Here is a 15258-nt window from a genome sequence, read left to right as displayed (position 1 = left end):
CTGCAGCGGGAAGCTAAACGGCGTTTCCGTGCACTCTGGCTTCCGTCACGGTGTCCTGTTGCACCAGAAGCAGTTTAGTCATGCTGTCCACCTGACCCAGAAAGCTGTCTGTGGGCAAACGCCAGCTCCCTCGGCCTGAAAGCGAATGAGCGCCGCACCCCATAGTCGCCTTTGACTGGACTGAACTATCCAGGGGTGCTTTACCTTTACCTACCATGCAGAAACCCTGAAGAAGCTAGGTTACTAGCTTTTGACACTGTTGCACATGGGGGTCAAAAACCTTGGTTGTTTTTATTTTAAAAAAAGTTGGGACAATGACACCACCTGCTGGCTCTTATCTTAGCTGCAATCCCCACAGTAACTTCTTTTTGGGAGGTATGCCGTCTGCTGTAAAAGGGAAAGTGATAGAATCATGTCTTTGTGTTCGACTTGTGCTATGGGGGGGTATTAGAGTGTTCATGGGGTGGGAGTTCCTTTATGAAAGTGTTCAGGATCAAGCTATATGGTTTTTAAATGTGGCACCTACATTCCTGTAGGAAACTCCTGAGCTTATTCAACAGCCCCTTTAGCACCAAGGAGGCTATGTGACAACTAAAAAGCCAAACATTCACAGCAGCAAACGCTTAATATAAATTACTTTATTTCAAAAACGTGCAGGTACCAAAACACATGAACACACATCAAAGCGAAGTACAAGAAAGTTGCCTAGAATTGCATTTTGGCAAGCTGCATGCCAAAATCTAGGAACATTATCCTGAGTTTGATCATTGAGCCATCAAGTTCACTGAAGCCAATGTGTGGCCTCTAGATGTCGGTGGTCTCCAGCTCCCATCAGTCCCAGCCAGTGTGACCAAGGATTAGGGATGATGGAACCTGGAGGGCCACAGGTTTCCCCACATCTCCCCAGAGCTTCAGACAGGAGTTTCCAGAAGCCCCATCTGGGGATGCCAGAGAATGAAGTGGGGACTGTTTGTATGCAAAGCATGGGTTCATAATCCTGAGCTATAACCCTTTTGCCTTTGTTGCCTAATAGCCATCTCAATTCTCTTGATTGCAATTGCTTGTCAGGGATGGAACCAGAGCTCCCATGATTCTTGCCTGTTGGCCATGCTGGCTAGGGCCAATGGGAACTGCAGTCTGTAGTATCTGGAGGGCACCGTGTTGACTATCCCTGGCTTATATGCAGTCAGAATGACCCTACCCCCACAGAAAAGGGAGTTATCTGCAGATGTGGAGGAATGTCAACATTTGCAGAAGTACAAAAACGATTTTTTCAGTCCCTCCAAAATGCCCAGGGACAACTGAGCATGCTCAAAGGGCATGAAATGTTTTTGTGTGTGTGTATGTGTGTGTGTTGTGTGTGTTGGAGGGCTGGTGGGGCAAGGAGGAAATGAAAAGTTAGGAACTGGGAACAGAATGTCTGCAACCCAAGCAGGAATGTGTCACACTGTAAACATTTTGTTGTAGGTCTTATGTCTATAATGAAGGGGAAAATGGTTTTACTCTATGCATATTGGGGGGAAAGGAAACCGGGTACCTTCCATAAAACAGCTTCCTTAGCAACAGTAGCTTCGAGGCCAGAAATACCCATGAAGTACTGTGTAAAGGGAACCTGCCGTCAATGGGATTTGTGGCTATGATGGCTGCTGTTTTTCCCACGGTGATCCTGCTAGTATGTTTGACCTAGCAGATGTCAGCTAATAGACTGGCATGGATGAGGTCTAGTTTGCTGGTGGGCAGCATGCAAGTGTGCCAGACACATTTGCAAAAGTGCTACAACTGATTTATAAGAAATCACGAAGAGGAGTCCCTCCTGATCGCTACCCTGCCATAGAATACAAGAATCCCTGAGAATGCTTGAGCTTGTCTGCTCTTTTTGGTGCTAGCCTAACAGAAGCCCCGTAAAAATTTCCAGGCAGGCTGGCCAACAGCTCTTATATTCTGCTTCTCCTTGGCTGTGCCTGTAACCTGCTTGCTTATTCTTCTGGTGACTTCTGTTTCAGTGTATCTGAAGAAGTGTGCATGCTCATACCAAGAACAAACTTAGTTGGTCTCTAAGGTGCTACTGGAAGGACTTTTTTTATTTTGCTTATTCTTCTGTTATCCTCAAGATTGCTTTTCCCTGATGTCACTCAACTGATCCATTTGCCTGTTTATCCTCAGATGCTCAAAGGGTTGTTGTTGGCATCCGTCTGCCTCTGGAGATAATGGAAGAGTCTCACCTTTGGGAAGAAAGTCAAACTGTTGGAGAATTACAGCACTTGGTAGGGCTGTGAAGACTGATATGGTCTTTTATTGCAGGTGGAGCAGATGAAGGCATCCGGTTGTCTTGCTGCAGGTGCACCATAGCGTCTCTCTACTGGGAGCCAGTGTGGCGTAGTGGTTAAGAGCGGTGGACTCGTAATCTGGTGAACCGGGTTCGCTTCCCCGCTCCTCCACATGCAGCTGCTGGGTGACCTTGGGCTAGTCACACTTCTTTGAAGTCTCTCAGCCCCACTCACCTCACAGAGTGTTTGTTGTGCGGGAGGAAGGGAAAGGAGATTGTTAGCTGCTTTGAGACTCCTTCGGGTAGTGATAAAGCGGGATATCAAATCCAAACTCTTCTTCTTCTTCTTCTTCTTCTTCTTCTTCTTCTTCTTCTTCACGCCTCCCAGAGGTCATTCCTTCTCTGACCACTGCTATGGATGCACAACCTGACTGTCTGTCTCCAGGCACTGCAATTGCCTGCAAAGTATTCCCACACGGTGGGGTTGATGTTGCCAGCTTTCGTGCCATGTTTGCAGACATCTTTGTGACACAGAGTTGGGCTGCCAACAGACCTAGTGCCTGAAGCCAGCTCCCTGTGCAGCACCATCCTGCCATCTTCCATTCTGTGTACATGACCAAGCCAGTGTAGACGTCGCTGAGAACCTACGCCACTAATTTCGCGATTTGCTGACATCCATCCTCTTTGCATCTCTAACTGGAATCCCTCCTTAAGCAGAGCTTTCGTTCTTGGGGAAACAGTGGCTGAAACAAAGTTCTTAGGTAAATGTTACAGGTGGAAAGTTGAAATAAAAACGGGGGCCGGCATGGAGGGATAGTCCCCTTCACTCTTGACTTGCTTTGTTTCTGCCACCAAAATATCTGGAGCAGCTGGATGTCTTGACACGATGTTGGCCACCAACTCAATTTTGGGAACGTGAGCTAAGTTGCTAGATGCAAGCCCTCACCTTGGCATTCCTTATTACATAGAATCCATATGAAAAAGCTGGAATTGCTAGGTGGCTTCCTGGACTGAGAGGCTTTTCCCTGAGAGTGGGCAATATTTCATCATCCAACATTTTTAAGACATGACCATTCAGCTGCACGGATCTGCGAGAGGAAAGAATGTATATTTTAGACACAAAATCTGTCCTCCTCAGACAATAAACCTGGTTAAGGTTTTGTTGCATTTGTTTTCAAGAGACCATTTTAAAACAAAGACAATTCTGTAATACAAAATGGTACCTCTAACTGATGAAGTTTTAAAATGTATTTTTTAAGTATTTCATGAGAACGGCTTTAAATAACAGGGAACTCTACCATCTATGTATATTTCAGAGCGTTAGGTTGCCTTTCTGCGTGTGTGTTACACAAAGAGCTTCAATCCCTTTTGAACCCTCATATGCTCTTTGTCTGTGTGCTTGTTTTTAATGCACAAGAGAAGTATTTATAACGTGAATAAGCTTTCTGGCCAATGTAAGTTCATAGTGCACATGTAACACCATGTAAAGCAAGCCTTCTGTGTGGAAACATCCTCAAACATTCTCTTCAAGAAAAGGAAAAATCCACATGTTTCCAGAAAAGTGGATCTGAATGCTAAAAATAAGTTTAGCAGACACTGTCTGGCTGTCATTCCTGGCCAGCTGAAAGTTGGATCTGATCAGGGAACTGGAGCGCACAAGGTTACAGGATGCAGCTTCACTTACGAGTTCATAGAGGGACAGATCATTATCATAAATTGAGGAAATCTCCATATGGATCAGAAAGAAATGTGGGCAGAATTCTTGGGAACTGGCTTCCCAGTTTTTGAGCTGAGACACAATTTCTGAGAAGTCACTTGACTTCCTTCCTAGCTGCAATGCTTTTAAGGTGTAAAGGATTTCCTTAGTACTTGGGACCTGAAACCTAAAAATGTAATCCTGATCCTGTAGTTTCTAAGAACAAAATAATAATAAGTTTATTGCATTAACAATGAACAGGAATGACAATCTTTTGTCAAATCTTGAACACTGTTTCAAGAAATAGAAGTCATTTTCAAGCTGAAGATTAAGGGCTGTGAATGTCCTAGAATCACAGAATTGTAGAGTTGGAAGGGACCCTGAGGGTCATCTAGTCCAACCCTCTGCGATGCAGGAATCTTTTCCTGAATGTGGGGCTCGAACCCATAGCCCTGAGACTAAAAGTCAGAAATGTGGACTGTGAACACATGACTGGTTGAAGCGCATTGTTAATGTGTGGTTACAGAATGCAGTGCGAAGTAATTGCTATGCAAAATGATGTTACATAACACTTAGATTGGTTAGCCTGGCAGACTGTGAGGTGTATTCAAAGCCCCAATTACTCAGGCACGGTGAAGGTTACTGTGTGAGCCAGTCTATGCCTCTTTTCATTTCACCTGCGCAGGTGTTGCGGGGGTGGAAAGAGCCATAAGCATCGCCTTGAGCTTCTTAGAATGATTGCTTCAGGAAACTCTGGCTGTGTACACACTATAGCTTTAAAGCACATTTGAAGGACATTTCCTCTCCCTCAAGGAATTCTGGGTCCTGCGGTGTGTTAAGGGCTGCTGGGAACTATAACTTTGTGAGGGGCAAGCTACAGTTCCCAGAATTCTTTGAAGCGTGTGTGTGCTTCAAAGGTATTATGCCAGGGGTCGGCAACCTAAGGCCTGGGGGCTGGATGTGGCCCAATTGCCTTCTCAATCCGGCCGGCGGACAGTCCGGGAATCAGTGTGTTTTTGCATGAGTAGAATGTGTCCTTTTATTTAAAATGCATCTCTGAGTTATTTGTGGGGCCTGCCTGGTGTTTTTACATGAGTAGAATGTGTGCTTTTATTTAAAATGCATCTCTGGGTTATTTGGAATTCATTCATTCCAAATAGGAATTCATTCATTTCCCCCCCCTTCAAAATATAGTCCGGCTCACCACATGGTCTGAGGGACAGTGGACCGGCCCACGGCTGAAAAAGGTTGCTGACCTCTGTATTATGTGGACACAGCCTAACAAAAGTTTCCCAATCGAGGTACCTCATTTGTCCAGTATCTAAAAATCAAAGAGTCGGGTACAGGGGGTTAAAAGAAATTGCTAACACCCTAACCCTAACCCGAACAACATTTGAAAGGGAATGAAAAGGGTCTCCTCTGAAAATCCCAAGTTTTTAAAGCTCATATTAAACAAATAATATTTAAAAAGGCAAGAAAAGTTGGAATTGCTTACTTGGAAAGTATGCTGTCTTCTCCGTGAGGCAGTAAAAGATATTCATCTATTTGCCTGCTGGAGAAGGAAGAAGGTAACTGCAAGTGTTTTGTGCTGTTATAGAGGTTCAAGGCAAATAAGGTGATATCCCCTTCTCTGTACTTCGGGCTGGAAGGAAAACATGAAGCAGCCTGTTAAAAGGATATACTAGATAATATATAGTAGACACTCCAACATTCCTCAGATGAAAATAAGGGCATTCTGTTTGACATGAGCATTTCCTCCTGGTGAGGTACAAAAGTTGTTGTTTGTTTGTTTAATTTGTGTACCGCCCTATAGCCTGCAGGTCTCAGACGTTATCAGAGGAAATGCACAACTGCAGTATTTTAAACACAGAAATCTTTGCATCTATGTTTTGCATTTAGAGAAGTCTGAAGGGGAAAGAAAACCCCAAATCAATAAATACAACCAGCCAGTTCCATTTGTCTAGAAAAAGAGGGGCCGGAACTCACTGTAAACACCTCCCTTGTTCTCTTATAATGGCAACGGCACCCAATTTCGGCCTTGCACAGGGCACTGTATTGCAAAAGATTACAAAGTCCGCCCCTGCCAAGGGCCTGGGTTAGGAGGTGCCACACTCGGAGCAAAATGCATAGGGCAGGGCAAACTCCATTCTCCATCCATGGGGACACTCTGGGTGAGCAATATGTGGGGCCGTGCTGCACACACACGTTTCCTGCCTTAGTGACAGGCATTTTGCTAGCATCTGCTAAAAATTGCCCCGCGAGTTACCAGGATCCTAGCCTAGAAAAGCATTTGCAAAGCAAGGATTCCTAACTCCTTTTGGAATTTTGGGGGGAGAGTTTATGTGTCTTCACTGCCATCCTTCATAGCTGTCAATTTACAGATTTGAAAATAAGGGACCAGCAGCCAAAATAAGGGATTTTCCCAGCACAGGTATGTTCAACTTCTGAGGTCCTCCGAGCCAAAGGCAGAAAGCCCAGCCAGCAGCCAAACGAAGCCTCAAGCGGTGGTTCTCACAGCGCAGCAACCCGGCAAAGGGGATGCAGCAAGGAAAACCACCGTCAACCCTCCGCTGGGAAGTGCTGAGCAAAGGCGAGTCCCCAGGCAACGCGGCCGATTTGATCGGCACAAGGCATGCAGGCTCCACCCCCCAGTCGTTCTTAGACTCCTTATTGGGTGAGCAACGCAGCCAAGCAACACAGTTGGAGCCTCCCTCCTCCCAGGCTGGCAGGGAGGGAGGGAGAGGAGCTGCTTCCTTTGAAACCCGGGAAATTTACGTGATATCATCAATCCGGGACAGCAGCGGGACATGGCGCTGGGATAAGGGAGTTTCCCGCCAAATAAGGGACGGTTGACAGCTATGCATCCTTTCATTCTGCCCCACTTTTCTTTATCTACACTCGACATGTACAAAGCTTCAAATTCTTTGGTGCAGTTGCACTAGCGTGTTTTGCTGCACCTGAGCTAGTGTACCAGGGCCCTTGCAACTTTTCCAAGCCGTCGCTCCCCTTAAGTGAAAGTACAATACTGGGTTACTTTCCCAAAAGGTCTTCAGAGTCTACTAGGCATTTGCCTGAATGCTTACTGGTGCTCATTTGTACAGTGAAGATACACTCGAAGCCTCCTTGGGTCTTCACCCGACAGGCTGACGTGCAGGACTTTGGCACCCACTAGTTTCTTGTATACCAGAGAAAGCCAATAATCCTGTTTACATGGGAAAAGAAGACAGCTTTTATGCATAGCAAAAACATGTTAAAGAAACGTAACCAGCAAAGAGTTGGTGGATAAGCAGGAGCAAGATGGAATCAAAAGCACAGAAGGCAATTCGCCCCTATTAGGTACCCAGCCTTTTCCTTTTCCCATCATTTATTTTAAACTGCTTTGAATTTTGAATTTAAATTGCCATGACCTGACTGCCTCCAGAGCTTATGGTGAAAGGCAGTTAAGAAATTGAAAAAATAATAATGGTAATAATCAGTGGGATTATTATTTTTTATTTTTTTGAAGCAAAATATGTGTTAGCATGCACCATGCCCACCCAACCCTGCCGTCGCTGCTTGCCACCCACCCACCCACTCCCTCCTTGCACCTTTGCCACTTCCTCTGCCGAGGTATACGAATTGCTATCGACATAAGATAGTATCACCAAGGCAACTATCTGTAAACAAACAATAAACGTCCATAAAAATGGCAAAAGTCCCATACTTTTCTGTGCATCAGATGAGGGTTTATTTTTTAAAAAAATGATGTTAAAAATTAGGGGTTGTCTTATACAGTGGTACCTCTGGATGCGAACGGAGCCCCGTTTGCATCCTGATTAGAACGTAACACGCGACTGCACGTCGCGTTTCCACGCTTCTGCGCATGCACGTGATGTCATTTTGAGTGTCTGCGCATGCGCGAGCGGCGAAACCCGGATGTAACGCATTCCGTTACTTCTGGGTCGCCCCGGAGCGTAACCTGAAAACGTTCAACCTGAAGCATATTTAACCCGAGGTATGACTATACATGGATAGTGCATGTGGGGACGTGGGATTGGTTGCTGCCGCGAGTCGGAGATTGTCAGCGGCTATTGGGCGTGTTATTGGTGGCTGCAGCAAGGGCTGGTGCTGATTAGCTGTTGCTGTGGCAATTTGGCGGGCGATTGGTGGCTTCTGCTGGCGCGCCCCCCCCAAAAAACCCTCACCAACTCTGGGCAATCCTCCCCCAAAAAACTCAGCAACTCTGGGCAATCTTCCCCCTTTTTCTTACTTTTGGAGTCCTCCAAAATAGGGGGGCGTCTTATACATGAGGGCGTGTTATACACAGAAATAATCAGTAATTTCTTTCCCAAATAGGTTTTATCTTAAACAACAGTAGATAAAGAGTTCACTTGTAATAAATATATCAGTGGCTCAGTGCTCATTTCTTCCCTTTCCAAAATAGATTTTATGTTGGAACAACTGCAAATGCAGCAATGAAGAGTCTACTTGTGATAAACAGTGGTACCTCTGGTTACGTACTTAATTCGTTCTGGAGGTCCGTTCTTAACCTGAAACTCTTCTTAACCTGAAGCACCACTTTAGCTAATGGGGCCTCCTGCTGCCGCCGCGCCACTAGAGCACGATTTCTGTTCTCATCCTGAAGCAAAGTTCTTAATCCGAGGTACTATTTCTGGGTTAGCAGAGTCTGTAACCTGAAGCGTATGTAACCTGAAGCGTATGTAACTCGAGGTACTACTGTACCAGTGATTCAGTGCTTGGACGTTGTTCTGGTAATCCGACGTTTCCTCGCTGAATAGCTTAGTCATCGAGCTTTGTAGTAAAGAATATACAAGTGAAGACTGTATGTAAACAACTTAAAGCACAGAAAGAGGGACGAGCGTAGAAAGAGGACGATGTCCTCCAGTTTGCTAAACCTCCTTGATGGATGCTTCTCCTGATGGAAAAATGCAGATGGGGACAGATATGCCCCTGCTTTAAGTCGTTTACATACTGTCTACATACTGTTACAAACGTATTTACTGTGTTTGCTATTGTTTAAGATAAAACCTATTTGGGAAAGAAGCTACTTTTGCCATTTTTATGGACGCTTATCGTTTGTTTACAGATACTTGCCATGGTGATATTATCTTGCGTTGATTGCAGGACTCATTGTATCACCACCCTGTTCATTGTTTTATTCACTGTTCATTGTTGGTGCTGACCTTTAAAGGCCTAAATGGCCTCGGTCCAGTATACCTGAAGGAGCATCTCTACCCCCATTGTTCTGCCAGGACACTGAGGTCCAGCACGAGGGCCTTCTGGCGGTTCCCTCATTGCGAGAAGCAAAGCTACAGGGAACCAGGCAGAGGGCCTTCTCGGTAGTGGCACCCGCCCTGTGGAACGCCCTCCCACCAGATGTCAAAGAGAACAACAAGTACCAGACTTTTAGAAGACAGCTGAAGGCAGCCCTGTTTAGGAAAGCTTTTAATGTTTAATAGGTTATTGTATTTTAATATTCTGTTGGAAGCCGCCCAGAGTGGCTGGGGAAACCCAGCCAGATGGGCAGGGTATAAATAATAAATTATTATTATTATTATATTTATTATTAGAGGTATACGTACTGGCAAAGGTTCAAAGCTGGCGTTCACCAGATGATAGCTTCCTGCTCCAAACAAAACCTGTCTCATCACCACGTCAATGCCCAGTTTGGCAGACAGACCAAGTTTGTCCAGCCACCTGTGTAACAAAAGTAGAGGGGGAGGGGAGCAAGAAATAAAGAAAACTTCAATTCAAGCAACCTGAAAAGAATTGGGAGTGGCATCTGTTCTAACTAAAGAGGTGTGATATTTTGTTCTACGTGCAAGGCAGAAACAAGAGCTGATGCAAACATAAGAAGTGGTGCTTTTAAAAAAAAATACATTCAATAGTTATAAGGTCAGAAAAGGCAGGTGTTCTTTCTAGCAGCAATGTAACCATGACCTTTAATAAGTAGTTGAGAGGAGCAGAGAGAACGCTGTAGAAAAGCATTCTCAGTTCTTGGCAGGGACATGAGAGGTCCTTAAATTGAAGTGCCTGTCCTTCAATACAGAATTTCACAGCAGTATGCAGTCCCACAGCTCCCAAATTCCCTTAGTGTGGCTTTTTTCCATAAGAGAAACAAAACAGATGATGAGATACCTAAGCAGACCAGCTTCTGTTACTGTCACCTTATGAAACTTTCTCAGTTGCACAGCAGTTCAACATGCTGCCATCATAGGTCCTGGGTAAAGGTAAAGGTAAAGGGACCCCTGACCATCAGTCCAGTCGTGACCAACTCTGGGGTTGTGGCACTGATCTCGCTTTATTGGCCGAGGGAGCCGGCATATAGCTTCCGGGTCATGTAGTCAGCATGACTAAGCCGCTTCTGGTGAACCAGAGCAGCGCACGGAAATGCCGTTTACCTTCCCGCCAGAGCAGTACCTATTTATCTACTTGCACTTTGACGTGCTTTTGAACTGCTAGGTTGGCAGGAACAGGAACCGAGCAACGGGAGCTCACCCCGTCGCGGGGATTCGAACCACCGACCTTCTGATCAGCAAATCCTAGGCTCTGTGGTTTAATCCACAGCGCCACCCGCGTCCCTGTCAGGTACTGGGTAGGGTAACACAAAAAGCTTGATTCCTCATACAGGAGGATAAATGGGCTCCACAATAGGGGGGGAGGATTTGGGTTTGGTCTTAAATAAAACGAGCCCTGGTATCTAATTCGTCTCCTTTCCGATTCGCCATATGGCATGGTGAGTTTCTAGATGCCGCCAGATGTTGCCAGTTGATGCTAACATTAGAGAACCTCCAGAATGTCAGTGTTTCGTGAGAGAGATTCAAGCAAATGCTAGGAAACTTGGGTGAAAAGAAACTGACTTTTTGTGGTTAGGGAAGTGATTGGGAAATGCACGGAAAAGGAGTGGGCGAGGGGAAGAACCATGTGAACAAATCTAGATGGATTCAGTATGAACGCTCATGGTTGTACAGGCAACAACCGATTGGCGCATCATTGTGCACATGCGCATGGCACTGGACCTGGAAAAGACCCTAAAACACCACTAAAAGGTGGAGCGGGGGAGGGGCAGAATGTTTTCTGTGGTTCCCACTGATGTGTTGGGGGGTTGTGCAAGCAGATCAGGACATAAGAGGAGCCTGCTGGCTTAGACCACTGGCTCATGTGGTCAAGCATCGTGTTCTCACAATGGCCCACCGGATGCCTCTGAGGAGCCTAAAAGCAGAACCTGAGCACAAAAGCCCTCTTTCCTCCTGTGGTTTCCAGCAGCTGGTACTCCAGCAACTGGTTCCAGTTTCTGGTACTCAGAAACATTACTGCCTCTAGCTATGGGGGCAGAACATAGTCACCATAGCTACTAGACATGGATAGCTTTATGGGCATCAATGATCACAACAGCTTCTCCTGTTTGATCAAAGGAAGGGCTTCTAGGGCATTGGTAGAGAAATCCGCTCCACTTCCCAGTGGGGAGGAGTTGTGGTGGACCACATGGCCACCCACTCCCCACCGGGGGCTGGGGACTTTGTCCCCCGTTGCCCGGGGGGTCCCGGTCACGTCAGAGCCTGGCCAGCCAATCCACTGACTGGGGGGGCATGGCCGGGACCGTTTAAATCAGAGGCGCGAGCCAGAGGGCTTCCTCATTGGCTCGCTTCCTCAATCACCCGTCCTCCCTCCCTGTTTTGCAGGTTTAGGCACTGGCCTTGCTATGGACCTCGGTTGGTCACAATTGAAGGGCCTGGTAGGAATTTTTCCACATGGCAAATTGGCACTGGCCACGTGGTTTTCGCCTACCTCGTAGCAATCGTCACAACTTTGTTAGGGTTGCGGTTAGGCATTGTTTGACCTTGTGATAGGGGAGGGGAGGTGTGGCTATCACCTGCCCCTACAAGCTTAAGGGTATTCCGTTAAAGGAATCTGGGGGTGTCCAAAGCCCGGGTCGAGGGCTAGGGCCATGACACGACCCCGACGGGAACACCAAGGGGAGCTTGAGTTGGTCTGCATCGACAGGGCTCCCCCTTCCAGTGGTTTGCCCTTACTGGACTTCCTGCGCATCGGGCAGGAGTCAGATATAGTCGGGTCCATTCAGTGCCTAAGCCAATACTGCTCACATTCTGTAATCAATAAAGTTGTGGCCAAATTTGCCCAATAACATAAACCTAATATCCGTGTCCTTGTGTGTGTTATTTCCCAACGAGGAGGTGGCTATGGGGTCTTGACACGCAACAAGATCCTGGTATTCCACAGAAGGAAAGCAGAGCTCGTAGGAACGTATATTATTGTACTTACATAAAACCAGCAAGATACGTATTGGACAGCTGAGGAGCACCCCCTCCGTAGGCTGAACTAGTTTCTCCCAGCCAAACTTTCTTGCCTGGGACAGTGTCATCAACAAGCTAGAGAATGTGAAATCAAAGTATATAAAGGTGAGTCAATTCAGGGACTTGAGCCTGGGACATTGGCAACTTTAAATTAGGAGGAATAGATGAGCTGTCCAGCCACCCACACAGACTCCCGATTACCTGAAGTTCTTCTTGTACGGCTGTGATGAAAGTGTCCAGCACATCAGGGCTCAGGAAATCCTCTCTGGTAGCAGTTCGGCCATTCAGATAATAGCTGCGAAATCAAGACATTTGACGTAAGTCTACCCATAATTTACGCTGGTGCTGGAAAAGGCTCTTGTGTTGATACAAGATGTCCTGCACAATTTGGATGCTTAAGCCCTTCTAGTAGAGATCACCCAGAAGAGAGCTGTTAGGTGTTCATTTTGTTACAGAAGCCCAAATGACCTCAACAAGAAGTCGGGCATTTAATGTCACGGTGGAACACTCTCCTAGCAGAGAAGTGACAGGCATGCTTGCTTTTTGACTTTAAGGCATCTGCCATGGATGCTTTAGCTGAGATTCCTGCATTGCAGAGGGGTGGACAAGATGACCCACAGGATCCCTTCCAATTCTATGAGTCTATTCTATGATACCTTCTTGAGTAGCCAGTCATTTCAATGATTGTTCTGTACCGCTTTTAATGGTTTTTTATGTTTTAATATGCTAGCCTAATATTTTGTGAGGGCAGCATATCTTCTTCTTTGGTGATCACTTGTAGCCAAGTAAGATTGTCTTCTATAAACACGATGGGTTGGGTTTTTGGAATTTGTTTTATGTGTGAAGATCAGTGCATGCTGACCAACGCACAGTCTTCACAGTAGGGCCCTGTTCCGATGGCATGAAGTAGCCACGTCAAACCGGTAGATTCCTATCTGCTTTAGCCTTCATCCACCTTCACAGGCATTGTAACATACCGATAGTTATCATCCTCCTGTTCTGCCATGGAGGACTTCTCGGATTATTCTTTGTCTAGCTCCTTCCCTTTGACCTTACCACTTTGGGTGACCCTGCTGGGAGTATGAGATTCCCAACAGCTTTGCTCACAAGGGTCGCAATTACTGAACAGATATCCCCATGGACAGTTTCCCAAAAAAGACTGAGCACAACAGCACTTTTCCCTTCCACAGTTTCCAGTAACTGGTAAATGTTTTCATACATGCTGCCGTAATGCTTGGGTAACAAGTTGCTGAATATGAACTCAGTACTTACTGATGCCATGTGACAGAATCAATTACTTTTCCTCCAGATTTCAGGAAGCTGCAAAACAGAGAAGAGCAACAAGGGTTAAATTTACCACCTCCTCTGCTTTTCTTCAAATTCTTCAAATTTTGGGAATGGTAATCCAGCAAAACAGACATTGGAACATATAAATTTAGGAAGCTGCCTCAGAATGATTAGGTATACTCCGTATTATACTTATTAGACATCCAGCTCAGTATTGGGTCTGTGGTTTTGCTGCTCTGCTCTACTGTAACCTGGTCCATTTTGTCTCAGAAACAACATTTTATCTAAACTGCAAAGAAAATTGCACCCTGCCCGGGCCTAGCGATCTCAGTCGGGATTAAGGCAACAAACCACAGCTAAAGCCAACAATGGTTATTTGTTATGTTCTGCAGTGGGGCAGAATATCGCATTCCTGATCTATCAAGTAAAATGATGCTGGTGGTTTTATTTTTACCTCCTTAGCAACTTCTGAGTGTGCTTCCGAGGTTGACCTACATCAGGCCCATAGAGCTTGGCATTTCTGTAGCTGCTGTAGCTGTCCAACAGCTGACGTAGTTGTATGAAGTCCTGTCCTAGCTGGGAGCCATCGATATAAATGCCAGACTTCTTCCTGAAGCTGTTGGGCTCTGCAGAAAGCGTAAACATCCTTAGATGACTCTCAAAGCTGTGTGACTGATTCAGAATTTGCACAGCGGCAGTAATCAACCAGAAGTACAGAATGTTAAATATCAAACTTTACTATTCCAAAGGAACACTTGGAACTAAAGATACATGAGACTCAGTTTTATCTAAGGGGTAAGGCGGTATCTCAGATTACCTGAGCATCTAAACTGTGATGGATTTTTTCCCTTTCTTTCACTGAATTGCTTTCCATTAAACCAGAGCTTTCCAAACTGTGTGTTGAGAGACATTAATGTGTCCTCCCAGGGCTAGAAATGGGTTAGTTTAACCTCCGGTTTGCTAATAAAACTGAATTACAGTGTCGCAAAATGATGCTGAGACCATATAATAGTGGTTCTGAAAGACCTACATTGGCTCCCAGTACATTTCCGAGCACAATTCAAAGTGTTGATGCTGACCTTTAAAGCCCTAAACGGCCTCAGCCCAGTATACCTGAAGGAGCGTCTCCACCCCCATCGTTCTGCGCTGAGGTCCAGCGCTGAGAGCCTTCTGGCAGTTCCCTCACTGTGAGAAGTGAAGCTACAAGGAACTGGGCAGAGGGCCTTCTCGGTAGTGGCACCCGCCCTGTGGAACGCCCTACCATCAGATGTCAAGGAAATAAACAACTTTCTGACTTTTAGAAGACATCTGAAGGCAGCCCTGCTTAGGGAAGTTTTTAATGTTTGATGTTTTATCGCTTTTTTAATTAATATTCTGCTGGGAGCTGCCCAGAGTGGCTGGGGAAACCCAGCCAGATGGGTGGGGTATAAATAAATAGATGATGATGATGATTATGCATGTCTAAAAAGTGTATTACCAACATGAAATGCTTGGAAAGCTCTGCATTAAACATTTCAAAGCGATGTAACAATTTATTTTGTTGTTGCTGCTGTCTTCTGTCCTGAAGGCATCACTTCACAAAAGCATTGTGTTAAAAAAATAAAAATCCTTGACATGGCATGTGATTTTGCAGGGCTGAATTTAGGCAAGAGGGGCTTATGGTTTTCTTCCCCCTCCCACTTTGCCCCCCCATA

The 15258-nt window shown here is 45.8% G+C and overlaps 1 protein-coding gene and 1 long non-coding RNA gene across 2 annotated transcripts in view; one reads left to right on the top strand and one right to left on the bottom strand.

Moving 5' to 3' along the window:
• Positions 1–15258, top strand: part of LOC310742573 — a 403250-nt gene that overhangs the window by 59745 nt on the left and 328247 nt on the right. The gene's annotated exons all lie outside the window — the stretch shown is intronic.
• The window catches only part of HPSE (heparanase), a 28923-nt gene continuing 14283 nt past the window's right edge, over positions 619–15258 (bottom strand). Inside the window, exons 5-12 of the mRNA XM_083571437.1 lie at positions 14019–14190; positions 13550–13597; positions 12479–12572; positions 12246–12352; positions 9545–9659; positions 7046–7164; positions 5458–5604; positions 619–3354 (exon numbers count right to left, since the gene is read on the bottom strand). Coding sequence (XP_083427563.1) covers positions 3195–3354; positions 5458–5604; positions 7046–7164; positions 9545–9659; positions 12246–12352; positions 12479–12572; positions 13550–13597; positions 14019–14190 — 962 coding nt within the window. The 3' untranslated portion in view covers positions 619–3194. The remainder of the gene's footprint in view (positions 3355–5457; positions 5605–7045; positions 7165–9544; positions 9660–12245; positions 12353–12478; positions 12573–13549; positions 13598–14018; positions 14191–15258) is intronic.

Source organism: Podarcis filfolensis, assembly GCF_964270895.1.
Source record: "Podarcis filfolensis genome assembly, chromosome: 9".
Lineage (NCBI taxonomy): Eukaryota > Metazoa > Chordata > Lepidosauria > Squamata > Lacertidae > Podarcis > Podarcis filfolensis.
This window is presented reverse-complemented; position numbering and strand designations above follow the sequence as displayed.